At 42.0% G+C, this 22,059-nt stretch overlaps 12 protein-coding genes across 12 annotated transcripts; 5 read left to right on the top strand and 7 right to left on the bottom strand. All coding sequences in view use genetic code 12, as the record gives it.

Annotated features, from left to right (window-relative positions):
• Positions 1–665: 665 nt before the first annotated feature.
• Positions 666–1,334, top strand: CLC1 (Clc1p; the record flags this gene model as incomplete). The annotated part of the gene is made up of 1 exon (XM_051754372.1): positions 666–1,334. The coding sequence occupies one exon, from the start codon at positions 666–668 to the stop codon at positions 1,332–1,334; it is 669 nt and encodes a 222-aa protein (XP_051606733.1).
• A 122-nt stretch (positions 1,335–1,456) lies between these two features.
• KGF57_004822 (uncharacterized protein) lies at positions 1,457–3,405 on the bottom strand (the record flags this gene model as incomplete). Its single annotated transcript, XM_051754373.1, has 3 exons — positions 1,457–2,225; positions 2,358–2,565; positions 3,279–3,405. The coding sequence occupies 3 exons, from the start codon at positions 3,403–3,405 to the stop codon at positions 1,457–1,459; spliced, it is 1,104 nt and encodes a 367-aa protein (XP_051606734.1).
• A 54-nt stretch (positions 3,406–3,459) lies between these two features.
• On the top strand, positions 3,460–4,611 carry KGF57_004823 (uncharacterized protein; the record flags this gene model as incomplete). The annotated part of the gene is made up of 1 exon (XM_051754374.1): positions 3,460–4,611. One exon carries the CDS (start codon positions 3,460–3,462, stop codon positions 4,609–4,611), a length of 1,152 nt encoding a protein of 383 aa, XP_051606735.1.
• Positions 4,612–4,652: 41 nt separating this feature from the next.
• KGF57_004824 (F-actin-capping protein subunit beta) lies at positions 4,653–5,534 on the bottom strand (the record flags this gene model as incomplete). The annotated part of the gene is made up of 1 exon (XM_051754375.1): positions 4,653–5,534. One exon carries the CDS (start codon positions 5,532–5,534, stop codon positions 4,653–4,655), a length of 882 nt encoding a protein of 293 aa, XP_051606736.1.
• A 416-nt stretch (positions 5,535–5,950) lies between these two features.
• PHO89 (Pho89p) lies at positions 5,951–7,723 on the bottom strand (the record flags this gene model as incomplete). The annotated part of the gene is made up of 1 exon (XM_051754376.1): positions 5,951–7,723. The coding sequence occupies one exon, from the start codon at positions 7,721–7,723 to the stop codon at positions 5,951–5,953; it is 1,773 nt and encodes a 590-aa protein (XP_051606737.1).
• A 3,840-nt stretch (positions 7,724–11,563) lies between these two features.
• KGF57_004826 (uncharacterized protein) lies at positions 11,564–12,418 on the top strand (the record flags this gene model as incomplete). Its single annotated transcript, XM_051754377.1, has 1 exon — positions 11,564–12,418. One exon carries the CDS (start codon positions 11,564–11,566, stop codon positions 12,416–12,418), a length of 855 nt encoding a protein of 284 aa, XP_051606738.1.
• A 135-nt stretch (positions 12,419–12,553) lies between these two features.
• DPM3 (Dpm3p) lies at positions 12,554–12,832 on the bottom strand (the record flags this gene model as incomplete). Its single annotated transcript, XM_051754378.1, has 1 exon — positions 12,554–12,832. The coding sequence occupies one exon, from the start codon at positions 12,830–12,832 to the stop codon at positions 12,554–12,556; it is 279 nt and encodes a 92-aa protein (XP_051606739.1).
• A 148-nt stretch (positions 12,833–12,980) lies between these two features.
• KGF57_004828 (transcription factor TFIIIC subunit) lies at positions 12,981–14,726 on the bottom strand (the record flags this gene model as incomplete). The annotated part of the gene is made up of 1 exon (XM_051754380.1): positions 12,981–14,726. The coding sequence occupies one exon, from the start codon at positions 14,724–14,726 to the stop codon at positions 12,981–12,983; it is 1,746 nt and encodes a 581-aa protein (XP_051606740.1).
• A 981-nt stretch (positions 14,727–15,707) lies between these two features.
• Positions 15,708–16,706, top strand: MDH1-1 (malate dehydrogenase; the record flags this gene model as incomplete). The annotated part of the gene is made up of 1 exon (XM_051754381.1): positions 15,708–16,706. The coding sequence occupies one exon, from the start codon at positions 15,708–15,710 to the stop codon at positions 16,704–16,706; it is 999 nt and encodes a 332-aa protein (XP_051606741.1).
• A 171-nt stretch (positions 16,707–16,877) lies between these two features.
• KGF57_004830 (L-serine/L-threonine ammonia-lyase) lies at positions 16,878–17,867 on the bottom strand (the record flags this gene model as incomplete). The annotated part of the gene is made up of 1 exon (XM_051754382.1): positions 16,878–17,867. The coding sequence occupies one exon, from the start codon at positions 17,865–17,867 to the stop codon at positions 16,878–16,880; it is 990 nt and encodes a 329-aa protein (XP_051606742.1).
• Positions 17,868–18,058: 191 nt separating this feature from the next.
• On the bottom strand, positions 18,059–19,210 carry KGF57_004831 (uncharacterized protein; the record flags this gene model as incomplete). The annotated part of the gene is made up of 1 exon (XM_051754383.1): positions 18,059–19,210. One exon carries the CDS (start codon positions 19,208–19,210, stop codon positions 18,059–18,061), a length of 1,152 nt encoding a protein of 383 aa, XP_051606743.1.
• Positions 19,211–19,264: 54 nt separating this feature from the next.
• KGF57_004832 (uncharacterized protein) lies at positions 19,265–21,213 on the top strand (the record flags this gene model as incomplete). The annotated part of the gene is made up of 3 exons (XM_051754384.1): positions 19,265–19,391; positions 20,105–20,312; positions 20,445–21,213. 3 exons carry the CDS (start codon positions 19,265–19,267, stop codon positions 21,211–21,213), a joined length of 1,104 nt encoding a protein of 367 aa, XP_051606744.1.
• Between the last annotated feature and the right edge of the window lie 846 nt (positions 21,214–22,059).

The following is a 22,059-nucleotide window of genomic DNA, read 5'->3' on the forward strand; positions in this document are numbered from 1 at the left end:
TACTGGTAGAAACTCATATCTACATAGTATACCGCGTGCCTAAGTGATTGACGGCAAAAAAATGCCAAAAAAAAAGGTCAGGGTTAGTTTGTACGAAGTTTGTGTAAACTGTTTGCAACGACAAAGATGGGCAATAGCGACGTCCCTTGAGTAGAAAAGGTCACCTAAGCCTCCTCAGAAAGCTCAATTGCAGAAGTGGCGGAAGGGCAAGAGGAAGTATTTCAACTCCACTCTGGGTCTAACCACTGTCTACAATAGTATCATTTCCAAAACTATTGTAGACAGTGGTTAACAACATCATCATGCAAGATATGGATAAGCGGATATAAGCAAACTAAGATCTTCTCTGGAAAATCATTGTATTCCGCTCCAGTTTTATTTTCTGTCTCTTTCTAATGAGTTCTAATCCAAATGTGGCACGGGATGAATCTCTACACAAAGACAATTCAACAAGTGTCGCAAATAAATAAACTTAGACATTACATGTTGCGACACTAAGCCGCAAGAAAAGGGAAAAAAAATAAAAATAAAAATAAAAATAAAATGAAGAATCGGTAGTGCTACTGAACACAACAAACAAAGTCAACGAAATATTCATTGTGAGTAAGGCAAGCCAATATCAATACACACTCAATTTACAGTGAAACAGGGCAAAAAGCAACACCATGTCAAGTAAATTTCCGGAAATCGATGCACCTCAGTCAAATGGTGATGACTTAGAACATTCTGATTTTCTTTCTCGTGAAAAGGAATTACTTGGTGACGAGTTCAAAACGGATCAAGATAAAGTATTGGAAGAAGATAGCGATGACGACATAAATGAGTTCAAAGACCAATTCCCCGAAGTTGAAGGAAGTGAGAGCGTTAAACAGGAATTCAAATCTACCGAGGATGCCGATGACGAAGACGCCGACGTAGCCCTTGCTGATTATGGTGCCACTGAAAATGTCAAAGATTTATCTCAATCCACATCCATAAAAGAATGGAAACAACGTAGAGATTTGGAGATTGAAGAAAGAGAAAAGGTCAATTCACAAAAGAAGAAGGATCTTCTTTCCAAAGCACAACAAACGATTGATGATTTTTACGAAAACTATAACCTGAAGAAGGACAAGCAGATTTCCGATGTTGAAAAAGAACAAGAGGCATTCCTTAAAAAGAGGGACGAGTTTTTAAAACATGGAACATTGTGGGATAGGGTCAATGAGTTGATTGATGCAGTTGGTGGGCCTGCTGTGGATTCAGAGGGTAATGACAAGACCAGATTTAGAAACTTTTTGAAAAATTTAAAGGGCAAGGAAAAAGTACCGGGAGCTGGTGGATATCAAGAGTAGGGAGGGGGGGAGATGCACTCGATGTGTGACATATAGAGCTGTGAACTCTTGTTTATATGAGTAATAGAAGAGAAGACGGATGATAGTTTGATACATGTAGAAGCAGTCAATTGTTCCTTCAACTATGATACAAACTGAGCCATTTTTATCATAAGGTCCTTAGATATTCGTTCTGATTCCATTGTCTTGTGCTCCTTGATGAAATCGTTCAAGTTCATCATTTTGAAAAACCCAAAACACATCAATATGGTTTCCAACTGGTTCCACAAGGGTAAATGAAGTTTGGAAAAGAGTGGGTGGTATGTCTTGAGAATACGCCATTTGGACAACACCACAAGCTTAAACAAGTACATGTTGAGGTCATTGTAGAATTGCTTTGAAAGTAGCCTGGCGGGAGGAATCTCGTCAACGTCTTCTTCATAGATTGCATTGTATCCACTGGAGTTGAGTTCGGCTTCCACTCGCTTGTCGTATCCCCAGTCTGCAAGCCATTGCGTATAGTTCATTTTTATGGCGACCAACCCTGCAACAAACCCAATCGCCTTTGTGTATGTCTTGAACACTTGCTTCTGGTTACGCACGTAGAATCGATGCAAGTCTGGATACCTCTTGGAACCGAGTAGCGAAAACACGGGCGACGACACAACAATTAGCAATATGGAAACAAGGTTGGGCACATAGATCAAGTTTGTGATTGCACTTGACTTGTGCATGACATACGCAGCAAAGTTCTGGAATATTGACGACTCGCTATCCGCTTTGCCGCCGCCGTATTTGATGGCATAGAATCGATCCAACACGCGATCTTTGAACGAGTACACCGCGACTAGCACTGCAATTACTGCATTATGGAGCAAATAATTCACAGCCAAGTTCTGCCAATTGATTCGGCTGTAGTTGCGACCGAGCAGGAAATTGATCCAGATGGGATTGAGAATGTGCCGTTTCAAAAAGGGGGACAAGTACATCATGTTGAGTTTGTACCTTGTTGGTGTGAGGTAGTTGCTTAATATTTGCGCATACAATATGGGGAAAATCAAAAGCTCCTTGTTTTGGTAGAGCTTCATCAAGGGTGAGTATATGCTGGTGGACTTGTAAGTCGACAACTTGAATGGCCTCGATAGGCTGTCTGATACGAGGATCTGCGACTTGGAAGGAGGGTTCAACTCGCCGTGGTATGCACTGAGCAACGACACTAGGGCGTAGTCCTTGGGGAACGAGTCCGTGTCGACTGTGGCAAAGTAGAGGAACGCGCAGGTGATCAAGTTGGCGAGTTTACTGACGGTGGTGGTGGCTACTACCCCGCCATTCAGTCGTAGCACCTTGGACAAGCTTGTTTTGTAGTACTCGAGGAGCTGGCGGATCGGTTGGTTCAATGATAGGAAATTGGACCACTGAATGGGGTTTTGTAGACGCACAATGTGAAGTACGATCATCCATTTCGCCCAGCTACGTAGTGATGGGTGAGTGAGTATTCTGCGGCATAACAGCTGGACAAGGTGTGGCGTGGCTTCTTTCTGTTCCACAGGCTCGTTCTGTTGTTGTTGTCTTGTCTCAGTTTGCTCCAAGTAGTTGTATATACTACTGGACATTAGCTCATTGAGCCTCCTAGTGGATTGACTGGGCACAATCATGTATAGCTAGGGTTGCAAGCGAAACGTTGAAGTGGTGTGTACTTCGACCCTCTGTTGTGCTCTTTTTTACTCATTTCTTGTTTATCAGATGCTTTTAGCGCGTAGCAGAAGCGCCCCACTTGTGTTCTGTGGAACCGGTGCGACTCCATTTAAGTGTGAACGCCGCCGAGACGCTCCACCTACTCATTTGTTCTACCGCGCGCCACGAAAGAGCAGCATACAAACTTAGCAAAATTGTCTCCTGTCAGAAAATAATAATCTCTTTTAGGAAAGCCAGGTAAACAAGTCTGGGACCAGCTCTACGCAGAACCACTACGACATACAGCATCTCTGCTAGACTCAACAGCAACAGCAACAGCAACAGCAACAGCAACAGCAACAGCAACAGCAACACTACTGTCACTGGGTATTCTAGAATGACAGTTGAGACTGCTCATGATACTTGCCACAACACAGACAGGATACACAGAACACCATCACCAAGTGACAGAATGGAGAGGCGGCGCCAAGGGACAAGCAAACCAGACGTGCCGTTGCAGTTCAAAGTGAGGCAATTCTCTGCGTCTCCAAGAAGCCACAGTGATACAGAACAGACTTCAATCACACCAACCACTAAAGCTACTCCGAAATCGAAAGGGTTGAATGTGTTTGCCGTGTCGCCGTTGGACACTGGGAGTATGCTGCGTAGTCAATCAAGTGAGAGCACGTCGTCGAATGCGAACTCGGTCAAGAGACGTTCCTCCATACTATCAAACAACACGCAATTGCCGTTGCTACTGGAGTCAGAGGATGAGACTTGTTCTAGCAGCCCCAGGCGAACATCGCTTACACCCCAGAGTGAGACAGCACTACCGCTGAAGGACCACCTCCTTCAATTGAGTATAGACGAACAGTTGAGGATACTAGCACTCAAGGAGATGGCGATTGTGCAAATAAAGGAGCAGATGCAGAACCTAAAGACGAAATTGCACACGGAGGAAGGGGAGTTGCACAAGCTACGAGAAGTTGTTCAGAGATCGCTATACCAAGAGATTAGTGGTGCTGCAAGCAACACTGCCGCCACGGTGAACAGACAGCGCACAAATTCCAACCCCAGAGATCAAGCAATTGAAAGTATCAGAGCCAAGAGGCGATCGTCTTCTGGAGCAGCACGGCAACTTGACGCTGGTCTGGCAGAAGAAGGTGGCAGACCGTCCAAACTATGGAGCGGAATCACCAAGCCGTTCAATATGTTGCAACAGTTTGATACGATGCTACAAAATGAATTTGAAAAGTCGTTGGTGTTGGACGAGGAGAAGAGGCGGCACGAGCAGCAGCGCAGAGGAGAGCAGCCATTGCAGTTGCAAAGTTCGAGGGAGAGTAATAGAGTCTCACAACATCTGCGTCGGTCGGAGGAGTCAACAAATGGTGCTGGTGGTGTGACGTCTCCTATGCAATCCGGAACAGCACAGTCTTTGTCAGATTATAGAAGCAGTGACGATAGACACTCAGATGACGTGATCCAAAAGGTGTCGGATTCCATATGGTCCTTTGTCAATGATGTGAAGCAAAACGTGTTGTCATCATTGAACGAAGAGGATATGGCGAATAAAGAGTTTGATGTTGATGATCAGACTATCGATTTTTCAATGTACAAACGGTAGAGCTGGGTAGAGAACTTAGTCAATACGCCAATTTCCTCATTTTATAAACTTTGTAAACCTTTAATTATATCCTTTTGGTTTTCATTTACATCTTTGCCAGAACCACCATTGACGGATCTCAAGTCTTTCAACATAATATCCTTCAATTTATCAAAATAAACCTCTTGTAAAACATTTCTAATGTTGTATTCGGCTTTTTCAATCAATGTTCCTATATTGATCAAGTGGCTAGTTTCTAAATTAACCCCACCGCCGATGTCTGCAGTTACAGTTGACTCCAATTGTCTCGTCAAATTTCCACTCAAACTCAATCCATTCTTAGATTTATGTTGCAAGTCTAAAATCACTGATGTGGTCAACTTGTAAGTGGATCTTGTTTTTGTCTCAGGTATAACCTCCAACACGTGGATGGAATCCCATTTTCCTGATTGGTCACTGGTTTCCTTTTTGAACAACACCACTCCGGCAAATCCATTCGACAAATCTTCCTCATCATCTTCTTCTTCTTCTGCAGTGTCCCAAAAGTAAACGCTTGATATACCGGCGCCTTCGTAATACAAGTCTCTGTATATATCGAACGCGTCATTGGCTTTGACTTCTAATTGTCGCAAGATTGGTGAAGGGTATGGTGGGGGTTGTTCCTCGTCATCTTCAGGTTGTGGATAATATTTGTTTGACCACGGGGATCTGTAGCTGTCACCATCCCTATTATAATCACAGCACAAGTACTCCTTACCAGACTCTTTACATTGAGCAATGGAAAGAGGCACGTCAACTGACGATAACAACTCTTCCACTAGCTCCGTGTCGGAATCTTTGGATGCAGTGATCAAGGAGCATATGCTGGTGAGATTCTTTTCAATTGAGTGAGGATCCAATCTTCTAAGAAGATCCAAGGATGCATCAAACTTCTCCTCTGACATAAGTGATTGCGAATGACCAAACGGAAACCTATTGTATGTGTGTGTGTGTGTGTGCGTGTGTGTGTGTGTGTGTGCGTGTGTGTGTGTGTGTGTGACGTTGTTGAAATCGCCAAGTTCGCACCTCTTTGAATTGTTGATGACAACAGGTAGCGCTGGCCAAAAGTCAGAGGATCAAACCCTCGCTTTGCTCAATGAAGCAGTTTTTACTCGTAAACTGTAATGAAACACTTTCAATCATGTATCTCAAATTATGCACTATAGATGATATGTAAATTAAATAGAACGTAAAACAAAAAGGACAAAAGAAAGAAAAAAACAAAAAAAAACAGTAGATGAAATTTCGAATTAAAAGACGTAAACTCAAGCGAATGTCTGTATCAACAAGATATTTTGTAACAATATTTGTGACCATGAATCTAACTCAAGCTGTATGTAATGCCTTTGGATGGAGCATACAAGATGATACCATTGAGGATACCAGCAATCAACCCGGCCATGGGCAAGGTAAAGATCCACCCAAGATAACACCAAGCAACCATTCTCCAGTTGACGGTTTTCCATTCCTTGTTACACAAACCAACGAAAACGGTAGCACCAACAGCTGATTGGGTAGTTGAGACTGGGATAGCCAATTGAGTGGCCATGACGGTAGTGACAGCAGCACCTAATTCGATAGAGAAGCCTCTAGCTGGTGACTGCAAAATCAACTTGTTACCCAAGTTAGCCATGATTCTGTAACCATATGTCCACAAACCAATAGTCAAAGCTGCTGCAGCGTAACACAAGACCCAAACTGGAACTTCAGCTTTTGATGCAGTGGTGTTGGTGGTCCATACCAAATAGACTGTAGCCAATGGCCCAGTAGCATTAGCAATATCGTTGGCACCGTGAGCAAAAGACATGGTACAAGCGGTGATAGCTTGCAATAATGAGTACATGAATTCAATCTTGTTGTCGTAGTATTTGGAAGCGGTGTGCATCTTGTGTAAATCACCAGCCAACATATCTTTAGAGCCAGCTTGGTTCGAAATGATGTCTTGTCTAACACCGTGGGTACAAACCAAAAAGAGACACAATGGCCAGTTTTTTGGAGATTCTTTGGCCAAAGCCCAGTATTTCTTGAATCCTCTTGGGAACTTGTATTTCTTTTCTTGCAGTTTTGCGGCAGCAGTAATTTGCTGGTCTTGAACATTGACTGATTGTGTCTTTTCGATATCTTCCTGACTAATTTCATCATGGGAATCGGATTTACCATCAACGGATTCAGATTCAGCTCTTCCATTTGAGTCAATCAAGTTTCCAGCTTCATCATATCTTCTACCTTTGTAGTAATCCTCTGTCAATTTGTGTCCCTCTGGCATTGGTGGGATGTTGTCGGTCGATTTGAACCAGTAAATAGGACCCCTGAAAATGTCATACCATTTCAATGTCCAATCTTCATGAACCAATTTTCTTCTGTAGAATGGGAATGCAAACAACATGTAAACGGCAAATGCAACACCACCGGTCCCAAAGATGGCACCAACAATAGTACTAGTTCCCAAATCGGACAAACCCAACTTTGGAGAACCCTTCCAAACAATCAACATTGTCAAGATGGAGAATGCGGTGAAAACCAAACAAGGCACCAACATCATGGCATTTCTCAATGAAGTTCTTGGGTTCTTGACTTCCAAAACACCAAACTTGGAGATTAAAAAGATGAGCGAGGCAAACGAACCAGCAATAGCAGGGGCAATGAACCACGAGGCAATGATTTGTGAAACACCATTCCAACCCCAGTGTATGTTTTGTCCCCCTTTTGCGGCAATTGCAGCACCAATGACAGCACCAACAATGGAGTGGGTAGTAGAAACAGGCATACCAATTGAGGTAGCCAAAGTCAACCAAGTAGAGGAACCAACCAAAGCAGTAGCCATAGTCAACATCAAAACAGCTGGCTCTTCACTAAAAACGGAAACATCAACAATCTTATTTCTAATGGTATCTGAAACTCTTGAACCAACCAAAACAGCACCAAGGAACTCCATCATTGCTGCTAAAATCATAGCTTGCCAGTACTTCAAGGATCTTGAGGAGACCGAAGTGGAGAAGGAATTGGCGACATCATTGGCACCAATGTTCCAAGCATCTAAAAATGCAAAAATCATCGCAATAGCGAAGATGTAATCAAACTGATGTAAAGCCATTGTAGTAGTGGTGGTAGTGGTAGCTTAATCTGATTATCAGTTCAAGTTATTGAAGATGCTTTTGAGGATGAAGTTCTTGGAGTATAAAAGGGTGAATCAAATTTTTCTTTTCAGAATAGAGGGATAAATTGGCCATATTTATATAAAAGATCTTTATTGAAGATGGAGAGGATTCGTCAGTGAGAATAGGCGTATTCGACTGCAAATTTCAGAATTGAAAATAAAAAAAAAATTGTTTTCTTTTAGAAAAAGGATTCAAGCTTTTTCCACTGTAGCACCGATAAATTTTATAGATGTTGTCCTCTTTGTGTTCTTTTTGAAAGTCTTTTTGTTTCATATGCGGTAATGATTATTTCTCAGATTTTGAGGTTTCCTTTGTTCCGTGATCTTTTTCCTATAAAGTTTGATGGTGTGGCATATGTGACATGGAAGATAATGAGTACGGTCTCACTACGCAGGGAGGAGGGAGGAGGGGGGTGGACGGCAATGCAACATGGGGATTTTCTGAATATCTCTCTCTTATTGTAAATATGAAACGGCTTTTGCATAATGCGACCGAAACTGCTCATTTCTTTGATTTCTCTCCTCCTCGTGGTGTGGGTTTTTTTTTTTTTTATTCGAGGCTGCGAAAAAAAAAAAAATAAAATAATAATAATAATAATAATAAAAATAAAAATAAAAATAAAATAAAGAATCACCCAAATGCCAAGATTGCAAAAAGCCATTCCAAGAAAAAAAAAAATAACTAGAGAATCAATATGTACAAGAAAAAAAATAAAATATCATCAACCATGAATTTACTTACAAATTGTGCCATTGAGCTACAGTTAAGAAAAAAAAAAAAACTGAAGGAGAGAGACTAAAAGGGAGAAAGAACATTCAATAAGGATATATGTGAAGTTTTCTTTACAAACAGCCGTCAAGCATTCATAATAAAGTTGGTCTCATAAATAATTGGGAAAAACGTGGGCCTTGATTCATCAATAAAACAAATTAATTATGTTACCTCAAAGTGCATTTCTTGTAAAGCCTGTTTTGACGGTTGGGAAAGGCAACAGGAGGAAAGCGGGTGATGCAAATAAAGATATACAATCTGTAGCATTGAAAAAAAAAAAAAATAAAAAAATAAAAAGATCTCTGTTCCCGTGTTTTATTCACATCCATGGGTTTAGACTTGATTTGCATAGTGAATGTAACCTCATCAAAATGATATTGTTGTTTCATATCGTAATTAATAGCTTTCTCCATCTTTGTTAATTTAAGTTGCCTCGAAACGAAAGACAATGGAAAAAAGGCAACAAAGAATTTAGAACATCCAGGGTGAATACAACTCTCTCACTCGCAAGACCTGATTTCTCAAAAGGGACTGGCTACACGATTTTGCCTAGACTTGTCAACAAACTGCTATTGTTATGTAAAAACGTGCTCAATATCACATTTACTTCAACTGACACCCAGCTTTTTCCGATTGCTTCCAACCTTTTTTGTGGCACGGCGATATTATAAACACTGCTGTTGTAATACAAGATCTCTAAGTGGAACCATCAATGCAAATAAAAATAAAAGCTCTTCTTCTTCCGTAAAACCTATCAACGTGGGTGGCCAATTTCAGCAATTAACCGAAATGAACGCACAAGTCAGGAGTGGACAAGGTTTGCTAAATGACTTGCATGGGTTTTTCTTTTATACGGCAATTTTGAAAACCACGAAGAAATTGATAAATTAGTAGCCCAAGAAATTTGTTGAAATTAAGAATCAAGCCTAAAAGTAAAGAAGTACCTGTCATCCCTTTCTTTAATCTTGCATTCACAACTTTCAAATCGAGGCGGTGCATTATATCCATGCCTCTCTTGTTACATTCATAGTATATGTGGACTCGCTAAAACAAAGTCGTAGTGACAATCGGTTATGATACTGATTATTGACCATAAATCAGGCATATATGTGGGGCTAAGCAACTTTAATTATTTTTAGTTGCGGAATCAGATGTGAGGTATTTGAAAACAAGACGACAAAAAAAAAAAAGAAAAACTCAAAATGTTCAAATTCAGAGCCCACGTGGGTGCAAATCGAGCTCTATTTATATTACTGCCTCAACTGAAGAGCTGCAAAGTGAAGTTGAAAATCACACAAGACCGTAAATTTCTTGTATGCAGTACCACCAAAGAATTGAAAACAAAAACATAATCTTTTATTCTTGGAAGGTTACGGGTTTGTGCTTTGTGTAACGTAGTCTCCGATTTAGCCAGTTTCTGTACATAGATTGCACGTTGCGCTTTGGTTTTAGTTATCTGCAACTTTTCTTACGCAAAGAAAAAGAAAAGGTCACCACAGCCACTTTAGGCACAACACATCAAAAGGAAGGGGCCAAATGTCAAAGAAGACCTCGTCTAAACCCACTTCTCAGTTGAAAGGTGTTGCAATGCAAATATTCACTTCTCTCGTGAATAGTCGGTTCGAAGCGGCAACATGCGAGAAAAAGATGCATTTCAAAAGGGTTCTACTTTTGACTTTTCCGGATTTTATTGCATGAAGTAACGCCTTGAAGCGTACTACAAGGAAGGGACTTTGTGCATTCCGGTCCAACTATAAGATTCTTGTCGAACCCGATGAGCAGTATAATGCGTGTCTGGACAATCTATACGACTAGAATTGACTCGCTTTTCCTGTATAAAGCTCTGCTCGCTGGAAGTGGAAGTGAAGGATGCTGCTGTAATTGCAACCACCGTTGTAGTTTCTCGCCATCGAGCCATTTGTGTTTGATTAATTATTCACTTATATCAGAACAAATTATCATTATACAAAAAAGACTTTTACGAGTCTGCAAAAGCAATGGATGCTGAAGAGGTTAATCCACTTGTATGGCTTCCTCTGACAGGTATTGCTCACGAAGGGGCACAGCAAAAACCAAAAGTATGGAAGCCTGGGCTAATACTTTGGTGACCAATGTATATATGATTGGCAACCATCACTTTACTCAACGGAGTGTGATAGGGAAACAGTGTACAAGACTAATAGGTGCTCGTCTTTACAGATACGGCTGAATCAATTTACTAAATAAAACTACAAAAGTTTATTTACCCATCTCATTGAAGAGATTGAAGCTGAAAGCCTTCAAGTGCGAGTTCAAAAGGGTACTGAAAAGGAGACCTGAATGCGTTTGCAAAAGGCGACAAATACAGTTTTGTAAATCAGAATACAACTACGTTACTCTTTTTTTTTTTTTTTTATTTTTTGCAGAACAATGCAAGTTTAGTGAGAGCGATATGAGTATTCTAATCTTGAAGACTTCCTTTTTCACGATATATTTATTCCAGTCCATGTGACATCGGTTTAGAAGAGAGGCGACTCATCAATCGTCAAAGATAATGGAGTAGGAAAAATAATGCACTTGACAATTTTGGCTTTTGGTACAAATTAATGCAAAATATCCAAATTTGCCCATGCGATCTTGACAATAGTCCCAGCAGCACTCCAAATGTGTTAGGTGGCGGCATTGATACATCTGGATTCAATGTAGTGCTTATGCAGTAGCAGTAGACCTGACGTAGCGAATTGTCAGCAAGTTCTTCTTTTCCTCTTGCTCATTGGCGCTTTATCTTTGATTATGTCATCATAAATACTGCAACATTTTCTTTTTTTCCTGCTCTCATTACTCGGATCTAGAAGCAATCAAAAAATGTAAAGCGAAAACAGAAAAACAGAAAAAGAAAAAGGGCTGACTCAACAGAATAAGAGCATCTCGAGCTCATCCGTTAAAAAACTGCTACATACAAGGGCCCACAAGATTAGCTGGCACTATTCTATCAACATCTTACGTATAACATCACTTATACAATCATGTATTCATCTCGAGCAGTGCCTGTACAATACACTCGACATCTCGCTACCGCGGCTAAGCGAAGACCCACCCCGGTTAGACAGATTTCTAAAGCAGAGACCAAGAAGTACTCTTTTTATGATTTGGTGTTGCGCACCCCTTCACATCCACGACACCCCATCGAGGCGCTGTTGATGAGAGACAGTGAACTCAGGGAATTGAAAAAACACACCAAAGTTAGATTCGAGGGTAACTATTCCCTCGACCCAAACATCAGTGCGGAGGAGCGTATAGCCAAGGTCTTTGGTGGTCGAATCAAAGGTGAAGATCGTCAAGCATCAAGTAGAATAGAGCGTGGTGAGCCAAAAGTAATTGCTGGAGTAACTGTACCATGTCGTCCACCTGAGCCAGACAACTGTTGCATGAGTGGATGTATAAATTGTGTTTGGGAGTTGTTTCAGGACGATTTGAATGAATGGAATGAAAAACGGGACAAGGCCGCCAGGAAACTCGTGGCCAATGGTGGGAGATGGCCTGAGAATTTCAATCCACCGTTGAAATTATTGAAACGGGAAAATTATCCTCCTAGCTTAGCGGATTTGCCTGATTCAAAATTGACTCCCGAAAGAGTCGAAGGCACAGTTCAGGATGAAACTTGGGGTGATGTACCGGTCTCCATCCGAGTGTTTACCCAAGCGGAAAAGAGGATCAAGGCCAGACACAAGCAAAGATTAGAGGAGTTGGCAAGAAAGAACCACCAAGACACCAATGGTGAATCCTCCAAAAAAGAGCAAAGCGCTTCCACTGAAGAGCATTCCAGAGAACAATCCTTACAAAGCAACACGCATCAAAAGCAATTACAACGTGCACAATAAGCTGCAAAGAATGAACAAAAGCACCCTATTTATTACCACATAGAGCTATCTAAATTTAGAATAGATTATGAAACATACATCTGTAGTGATTTATCAGATTTGCATGTCCAAGTTGACTCTATCACTCCCGCCCCTTCAATCGATATCAATTCCCTTTGACTTGTAAAAAGCTTTAGCTTCCTCAATCTGTATTTTCAACTCTTCATACTTGTCCTTCTTGTCTTTGAATGTAACGATTCCCCAGCCTAACGTAGATAATGCATAAGCACCAAATGTAACTAATCCCCACCATGGTAGGTATGGTAAAATTTCATCGTGGAATTTGGTTGGTGATGGAATTACACCAGTGTATAGAGCAAAATAGATCGCCGATAAAAAGAATAGCGTAAGTCCTGTCTCGGTTGCTTTGGTCATGTCTTTGACGAAGTTAATGGTGTAACGTGTTGGTTTATTATTTGTTGATTTTATTTTTCTTTTTTTTTTTTTTCTTTTCTTTTAATTGACGTGTGAAGATATTTAGTATTTACTATTATTGACATAGCTATTTCAGAGGAAAAGCTAGTTATGTATTTAAATCGTCTTGTCGTATAAAGCCAACCAAGTGTCGTAATGAATCAGCTGTTTCTTGGTTCATGTTGCCGAGACGGGTAAAAATATCGTCAACATCCATCGCGTCAGGATCTTTACCTGATTTATCCACTACGGCATCGTCTGCAACATTGATCTTTTCCACCTGCTCCTCAATTTGTTCCTCTTCGACTTCACTATTGTCGCCCACGCCTACGTCCACGTCCACGCCCATGGTCTCCTCCTCGACGTCTTGATCTTCCTCATCAGAATCATAATTGTCAATCTTTGCATCTCCTTCGTCGACTTTGGGATCATCAGCAAAAGTTTCTTCTCTGACAAAGTCTGCATTTGACATTTTGTAGATCTTGCTTTGATCAATTGGCTCCTCCTTTACTAGTTGTTGCAATTTGTACCTCATTATTCGTCTAATCAAGCTCATCGTGGTTTTGTTGATCCATCCATCCAGTACATCCAAACTTTCACGAACAAAGTCCTTACCCATGCTGGTCATATGGTTTTCGATTATCGATGTTATGTCTAAATCCAAAATATCTCCAATTTGGTATGTCACAGCTGACGGTAGATTAATACCATCAAACAACAAATTCTGAGATATTTCAATGGAGAATGGGGCATTTTCTAATGTTTTGGGTATAACTTTCCTCGATGATTGTTGTGATGAGTTGCGCACCCCGACCACTCGGAAATACTCATTTTGATACCTCCAAAACTTGGGATCAGTACGCGGATCGACACCAATTTTGATATTGCAAAATCTCCATGGGCCTGATCGATAAATGTAGGTGACATACGGCAATGCAAATTTCAAACTTCTTGATAGCTCTTCAGGAATGATGTCATACAAGTGACGCCTAATCCAAATTGGTTTTATGGTAAACATTTCTTTACACCATTCAATGCATTTGATTAGCAAGTAGTCGGCGCTGTTGACAGGTAGTTTTTCAGTCAATAGCTTATCTAGATTTGCTCTCAACTTTGCTGGAGGTTCGGTTGGTGGTTCAGCAGAGATATCGATGAGGATGGTATGTAGTTTGAAAGGAGTCTTTTTGGATACGACCTTGACCTCGCCACTTTTCTCATCTTTGACGGTTGAGGTAATGGGATTCTTTTGATAACGGTAATCAAAGGGGTACTTGATTGTAGAAAATACTGGAGGTGGTGGCAAATTGTGGTCCTTATTTTCAAAGTACTCATTGCTCATATCCATGTAATTATGAAAGTTGTTGTGCCTCTCGACATAGTGCTTTAATGTTTCATAGTTTGTGGCACCAATGACGTTCTTTGTGATATCCTGTACAACGGGGTTATTTTTGGTAATCACTTGAAAATCGCTCATTCCTCTGAACCTGAAAGTTTTGTCAACAATGGCAATTGGTTGAACTTTCGTGTTTGCAGTCAGCTTATCTTCATCATTCTTTCTAATCAATTCTCGTACCAGTGCTGCTTGATTCTGTTTAACCACCTTTTTCGGTATCATCACCTTAACCAAAATGCGCTCATTTGTAGACGAAGTTGCTTGCACGGGATGATGGAACGGGTCTTTTCGGAATCTTAGCTCAAGAGGAACGTCGGAGTTTTTAATAGCGTCGGATATTTTGCCTTTTCCTCCAAGGGCACTGATGACCTTTGTTTCACTCTGAACATTCAACGGTAGCTCGATCGCTGACACATGAGGTATATCCATAGAATGGAACTCGGCAAGTGGATTTTCGTCCATGTTTGAAAAGTGGCTGTCGAATTTAGTAGGAGCTCGTGTTTATGTTTTGTTTGAAGTCAATTTTCCTATTTTTTTTTATTTTTTTGCTTTTGCTGCAAAGAATTGAGGATGCCAATTGGGAACACACAACCTTTGCAAGGGGAGTCAGCACCGTGCATACACAAGCTACTGCAGTACCAAAAGCCTCCCTCTCCCCTGACCACGCTGAGTTGTCGCTAGATGTCAGCAGCGATTTGAAAGTAATGGTGATGCTGCTAATGAAATAACACCTCGGTATCGTTTCGAAGTTGTCAAGATTATCCAACCACCTTGATGACATGAGAGCTGTACACGAGACCATGCGGAAACACTTTCGCGCTTTTGCTGTCATCGCGTTGTTGTCTAGGGAATTGGACAAGAACTGGGGGGTGGGAATGTGAGGGAGCTTAATGTCGTGATATCCAAATTCATGTCATATCCACAATTGCGACATTGAAAACTGTGGTGCCTTCGGATTCTATCGGATACAAAAAAGCAGCAGCACTCGGATTACTCGATCGGTTATAAAACAAAGATGTGATATCAATATAGCTTCGGGTTAAGAAAGTATATTGGCATGGTTCAGCAGCAAACTGTTAGTAGGCGCAACTGTGGCCCATCCATGGCTTCCCGTATTCCGGTCCAATTTTCACAGCTACACCCGTGTTACTATGAAGATGATCATGGATATGTTCAAATCGAGATCTTATTGGTCAATTGGGTCTATGAACACAAAGCCAAAAAATAAAATAGAAATCCTTCTCTCTCACAAACATGTGACACAGTGAATCTGGAGGTAATACATCCATACCGCAGTATTGTGACACACCATTTGTTTTCCAGAATAAAAAAATTTTGACAATTTTCAACTCCAATACTCAAAACTGTCCATTATTTCTTCCTCTTTCTTCCTCTTTCTAAATCCAATTGAGAGCTCTTCTATTTATATACTCATCATCAATTATGTTTTCAAAAGCTGCTACTAGATCATTTTCTTCTTCTGCTTCCACTGCTTACAAGGTTGCCGTTTTGGGTGCCGGTGGTGGTATTGGTCAACCATTGTCCTTGTTGTTGAAGTTGAACCACAAAGTCACCGATTTGGCATTGTATGATATCAAAGGTGCTCCAGGTGTTGCTGCTGATGTCTCTCACGTTCCAACCAACTCCACCGTCAAAGGTTACAACCCGGATCAAATCAAGGAAGCTTTGACCGGTTCTGATGTCATTGTCATCCCAGCTGGTGTTCCAAGAAAGCCAGGTATGACCAGAGACGACTTGTTCAATACCAATGCTTCAATTGTTAGAGACTTGGCTAAGGCTGCTGCCGAGCACGCTCCAAACGCCGCATTGGCCATCATTGCTAACCCAGTCAACTCAACAGTTCCAATTGTTGCTGAGGTTTACAAAAAGAAGGGTATTTACAACCCAAAGAAATTGTTTGGTGTCACCACCTTGGATATCTTGAGAGCTGCTAGATTCGTTTCTGAAGTTGCTGGTACCAACCCAGTCAACGAACACGTTCCAGTTGTTGGTGGTCACTCTGGTATTACCATTGTCCCATTGTTGTCACAAACCACCCACAAGGACTTGCCAACTGATACCAGAGATGCTTTGGTCCACAGAATCCAATTCGGTGGTGACGAAGTTGTCAAGGCCAAGGACGGAGCTGGTTCAGCTACCTTGTCAATGGCTCAAGCTGGTGCTAGATTCACTGGTTCAGTCTTGAACGGTTTGGACGGTGAAAAGGACGTCATTGAATGTACTTTTGTTGACTCACCATTGTTCAAAGATGAAGGTGTTGACTTCTTCTCATCGAAGGTTACCTTGGGTGTCGATGGTGTTAAGCAAGTTCACGGATTGGGTAACATCTCAAGCTACGAAGAAGACTTGGTTAAGACTGCCAAGGAAACTTTGATCAAGAACATTAAGAAGGGTACCGACTTTGTTGACCAAAACCCATAAATGATATAGAAGTATAGGTGTCATTGTTCTGTTTATAAAATATCACGCTATATCAAGTGCTTAGAAAAGAAAAAAACAAACCCTTTGTAGTTGAAAATTCACGTATAATTTGTTAAACAACACAATGCATGGTATTTCTGATCTATGCAACATCTATGTATGAAGCTTCCCTTATCTACTGGTAATCAATTCTCTATACAGTTCGATTATATCTTCGTTTATTCCCGCGCCTCCACACACGATAATTATCACAATATCATCAGGTTTCAAGTCGCCAAATTTTTTCAACAAATCTCGCTTCCGGAAAACTGTAGCCACACTTGCCCCACATGCGGGCTCCACCATGTAATCAAACTTGTCGAAAAGATCTATTGCTCCTTGGACTGCGTCCAAATCATCAATAAGTCCCAAATGTGTCGGATGCGATTTGTAATTTTCAAATGATCGACACGAGAGATATGGTGATCCCAACGAAGATGCAATCGTATTGACGGTTTCCAAATGAACCACCTTGTTTGCCTTGACAGCTTCATGGAATGTTGGTGCTTGCGCTGTTTCCATTGCGAGCACTGGAACCGAATAAGGCCTCACGGCTTCAACCACGCCATTGTAGAGCCCACCACCACCTACCGAACATACTATACCCTTCACTTTCTCAAAGTTTGGTAACTGCTGCTCCTTTACAATTTCGTTGATAATTTCAGCGTGGCCTTCCCAAATCACACGATCGTCAAATGGATGACAATAGACTGGATATTCATCATCTCTGACTGATTTGATAACAACCTCTCGCAAGTGAGCATCGGCCTCGCCCCAATGAGCCCCATGGAGAACAGTTCTTGCCCCTAATGCACTCAATTTATCAACAACTCCGGGCTTCGTAGCCTTTGGTAGCACAACTGTGCATTCGGCTTCGTAGAAACGGGCAGCGTAAGCAGCCGCTAACCCTGCATTACCGCCAGACGATGAAAAAACAACGATTTTCTGCTTGCCTAGTTCCCTCGCCTCTTGGACTTTTGTTGCCACTAGGTATCCAATACCTCGCAACTTGAAACTCCCCGATGGTTGCTCTAGTTCATTTTTGAAAAAAATACGACACGGTGGATTATCTAATTTGCTCGTGACCTCGACGAATGATGTTTTTATGGAGGGTAACTTCATTAGTATGTTGTTGAATGAAGCTGAGTGATAACAATTGAAACGCGCGACCTTCAAAAAAAACAAAAAAAAAAAACATCGGACCGTTCCGATTCAGATCCTTCAACGCTACCACAAAAATTGCCCCGTAATTAAGTTCCAAAAGTTCTCCTCCTTAAACCCCACGTCTTCTTTATCATGCATAACGGGACCATTTACCGTTTGTACATTGAAAAATCGATAGTCTGGTCATCAACATCAAACTCTTTATTCGCCATATCCTCTTCGTTCAATGATGACAACACGTTTTGCTTCACATCATTGACAAAGGACCATATGGAATCCGACACCTTTTGGATCACGTCATCTGAGTGTCTATCGTCACTGCTTCTATAATCTGACAAAGACTGTGCTGTTCCGGATTGCATAGGAGACGTCACACCACCAGCACCATTTGTTGACTCCTCCGACCGACGCAGATGTTGTGAGACTCTATTACTCTCCCTCGAACTTTGCAACTGCAATGGCTGCTCTCCTCTGCGCTGCTGCTCGTGCCGCCTCTTCTCCTCGTCCAACACCAACGACTTTTCAAATTCATTTTGTAGCATCGTATCAAACTGTTGCAACATATTGAACGGCTTGGTGATTCCGCTCCATAGTTTGGACGGTCTGCCACCTTCTTCTGCCAGACCAGCGTCAAGTTGCCGTGCTGCTCCAGAAGACGATCGCCTCTTGGCTCTGATACTTTCAATTGCTTGATCTCTGGGGTTGGAATTTGTGCGCTGTCTGTTCACCGTGGCGGCAGTGTTGCTTGCAGCACCACTAATCTCTTGGTATAGCGATCTCTGAACAACTTCTCGTAGCTTGTGCAACTCCCCTTCCTCCGTGTGCAATTTCGTCTTTAGGTTCTGCATCTGCTCCTTTATTTGCACAATCGCCATCTCCTTGAGTGCTAGTATCCTCAACTGTTCGTCTATACTCAATTGAAGGAGGTGGTCCTTCAGCGGTAGTGCTGTCTCACTCTGGGGTGTAAGCGATGTTCGCCTGGGGCTGCTAGAACAAGTCTCATCCTCTGACTCCAGTAGCAACGGCAATTGCGTGTTGTTTGATAGTATGGAGGAACGTCTCTTGACCGAGTTCGCATTCGACGACGTGCTCTCACTTGATTGACTACGCAGCATACTCCCAGTGTCCAACGGCGACACGGCAAACACATTCAACCCTTTCGATTTCGGAGTAGCTTTAGTGGTTGGTGTGATTGAAGTCTGTTCTGTATCACTGTGGCTTCTTGGAGACGCAGAGAATTGCCTCACTTTGAACTGCAACGGCACGTCTGGTTTGCTTGTCCCTTGGCGCCGCCTCTCCATTCTGTCACTTGGTGATGGTGTTCTGTGTATCCTGTCTGTGTTGTGGCAAGTATCATGAGCAGTCTCAACTGTCATTCTAGAATACCCAGTGACAGTAGTGTTGCTGTTGCTGTTGCTGTTGCTGTTGCTGTTGCTGTTGCTGTTGCTGTTGAGTCTAGCAGAGATGCTGTATGTCGTAGTGGTTCTGCGTAGAGCTGGTCCCAGACTTGTTTACCTGGCTTTCCTAAAAGAGATTATTATTTTCTGACAGGAGACAATTTTGCTAAGTTTGTATGCTGCTCTTTCGTGGCGCGCGGTAGAACAAATGAGTAGGTGGAGCGTCTCGGCGGCGTTCACACTTAAATGGAGTCGCACCGGTTCCACAGAACACAAGTGGGGCGCTTCTGCTACGCGCTAAAAGCATCTGATAAACAAGAAATGAGTAAAAAAGAGCACAACAGAGGGTCGAAGTACACACCACTTCAACGTTTCGCTTGCAACCCTAGCTATACATGATTGTGCCCAGTCAATCCACTAGGAGGCTCAATGAGCTAATGTCCAGTAGTATATACAACTACTTGGAGCAAACTGAGACAAGACAACAACAACAGAACGAGCCTGTGGAACAGAAAGAAGCCACGCCACACCTTGTCCAGCTGTTATGCCGCAGAATACTCACTCACCCATCACTACGTAGCTGGGCGAAATGGATGATCGTACTTCACATTGTGCGTCTACAAAACCCCATTCAGTGGTCCAATTTCCTATCATTGAACCAACCGATCCGCCAGCTCCTCGAGTACTACAAAACAAGCTTGTCCAAGGTGCTACGACTGAATGGCGGGGTAGTAGCCACCACCACCGTCAGTAAACTCGCCAACTTGATCACCTGCGCGTTCCTCTACTTTGCCACAGTCGACACGGACTCGTTCCCCAAGGACTACGCCCTAGTGTCGTTGCTCAGTGCATACCACGGCGAGTTGAACCCTCCTTCCAAGTCGCAGATCCTCGTATCAGACAGCCTATCGAGGCCATTCAAGTTGTCGACTTACAAGTCCACCAGCATATACTCACCCTTGATGAAGCTCTACCAAAACAAGGAGCTTTTGATTTTCCCCATATTGTATGCGCAAATATTAAGCAACTACCTCACACCAACAAGGTACAAACTCAACATGATGTACTTGTCCCCCTTTTTGAAACGGCACATTCTCAATCCCATCTGGATCAATTTCCTGCTCGGTCGCAACTACAGCCGAATCAATTGGCAGAACTTGGCTGTGAATTATTTGCTCCATAATGCAGTAATTGCAGTGCTAGTCGCGGTGTACTCGTTCAAAGATCGCGTGTTGGATCGATTCTATGCCATCAAATACGGCGGCGGCAAAGCGGATAGCGAGTCGTCAATATTCCAGAACTTTGCTGCGTATGTCATGCACAAGTCAAGTGCAATCACAAACTTGATCTATGTGCCCAACCTTGTTTCCATATTGCTAATTGTTGTGTCGTCGCCCGTGTTTTCGCTACTCGGTTCCAAGAGGTATCCAGACTTGCATCGATTCTACGTGCGTAACCAGAAGCAAGTGTTCAAGACATACACAAAGGCGATTGGGTTTGTTGCAGGGTTGGTCGCCATAAAAATGAACTATACGCAATGGCTTGCAGACTGGGGATACGACAAGCGAGTGGAAGCCGAACTCAACTCCAGTGGATACAATGCAATCTATGAAGAAGACGTTGACGAGATTCCTCCCGCCAGGCTACTTTCAAAGCAATTCTACAATGACCTCAACATGTACTTGTTTAAGCTTGTGGTGTTGTCCAAATGGCGTATTCTCAAGACATACCACCCACTCTTTTCCAAACTTCATTTACCCTTGTGGAACCAGTTGGAAACCATATTGATGTGTTTTGGGTTTTTCAAAATGATGAACTTGAACGATTTCATCAAGGAGCACAAGACAATGGAATCAGAACGAATATCTAAGGACCTTATGATAAAAATGGCTCAGTTTGTATCATAGTTGAAGGAACAATCGGACAACATTTCCGTTGTAATTGAAGAAGTGTATCCAAAGCTCTTTTCGTTGAGGATAGTTTAATAAGAGCTCTACACGTTGTTTATGAAAAGTTACCTATGACTAACACTAGATGAAAACTATTTGCTTCATCGTGCTGGCATTGTGGAGCTGAATACTTTGAACAAATGCCTACCTGGTAGCTTTTTTTTTCTTTTTGACGTCTCTGTGTTATCCGATAATGTCGGTCGCTACAATACCACAAAACCACCTCACTTGAAAATATTTCATAACCAACTTGCATATTACTAATGCAGACAATATGAATTAGTCCCGCCTCGAGAGCATATATGTTGGTAGATTACGTCATTGTACAATTTTGCGGGAATGTAATTGACGTGCATAGGCTACTACATCATTTCCTTCGGCAGTTGCAGCTAAACTAAGAGTTTTATCCACCTTTGGCAACCAGCCAACTCTGATTCCTCTGACTAGAATTACTTTAATTGGGCCAGCTGCGCCGATAGTAAAAAAAAAAAAAAGAAAAATGTACTTTGCTGGTGTGTACGACAACTTCGGGTTAGTTGAGAAACAATACAGAAGAGGGGTATCAGTAGTGACTATTCTGCTCTAAGATATGAATGACCCATGGAGATCATAACTGGCTATATTGTATGCCATAAGAATCAAGCCTTGTGCATAGACAACATTAACATTAATCAATTTTGTGTCAATTATCTCTCCCGATCAGGATGTTAATCCTGCCGGCGTAACTGTTGACATATATCACCTTTGTTGTTTCTAAATTTAGCATGAGTATTCCAAACTCAAAAAAAGTGGTTCTGATTATCT

Source organism: Candida theae, assembly GCF_024610275.1.
Source record: "Candida theae strain CBS 12239 chromosome Unknown scaffold11, whole genome shotgun sequence".
NCBI lineage: Eukaryota > Fungi > Ascomycota > Pichiomycetes > Serinales > Debaryomycetaceae > Lodderomyces > Lodderomyces theae.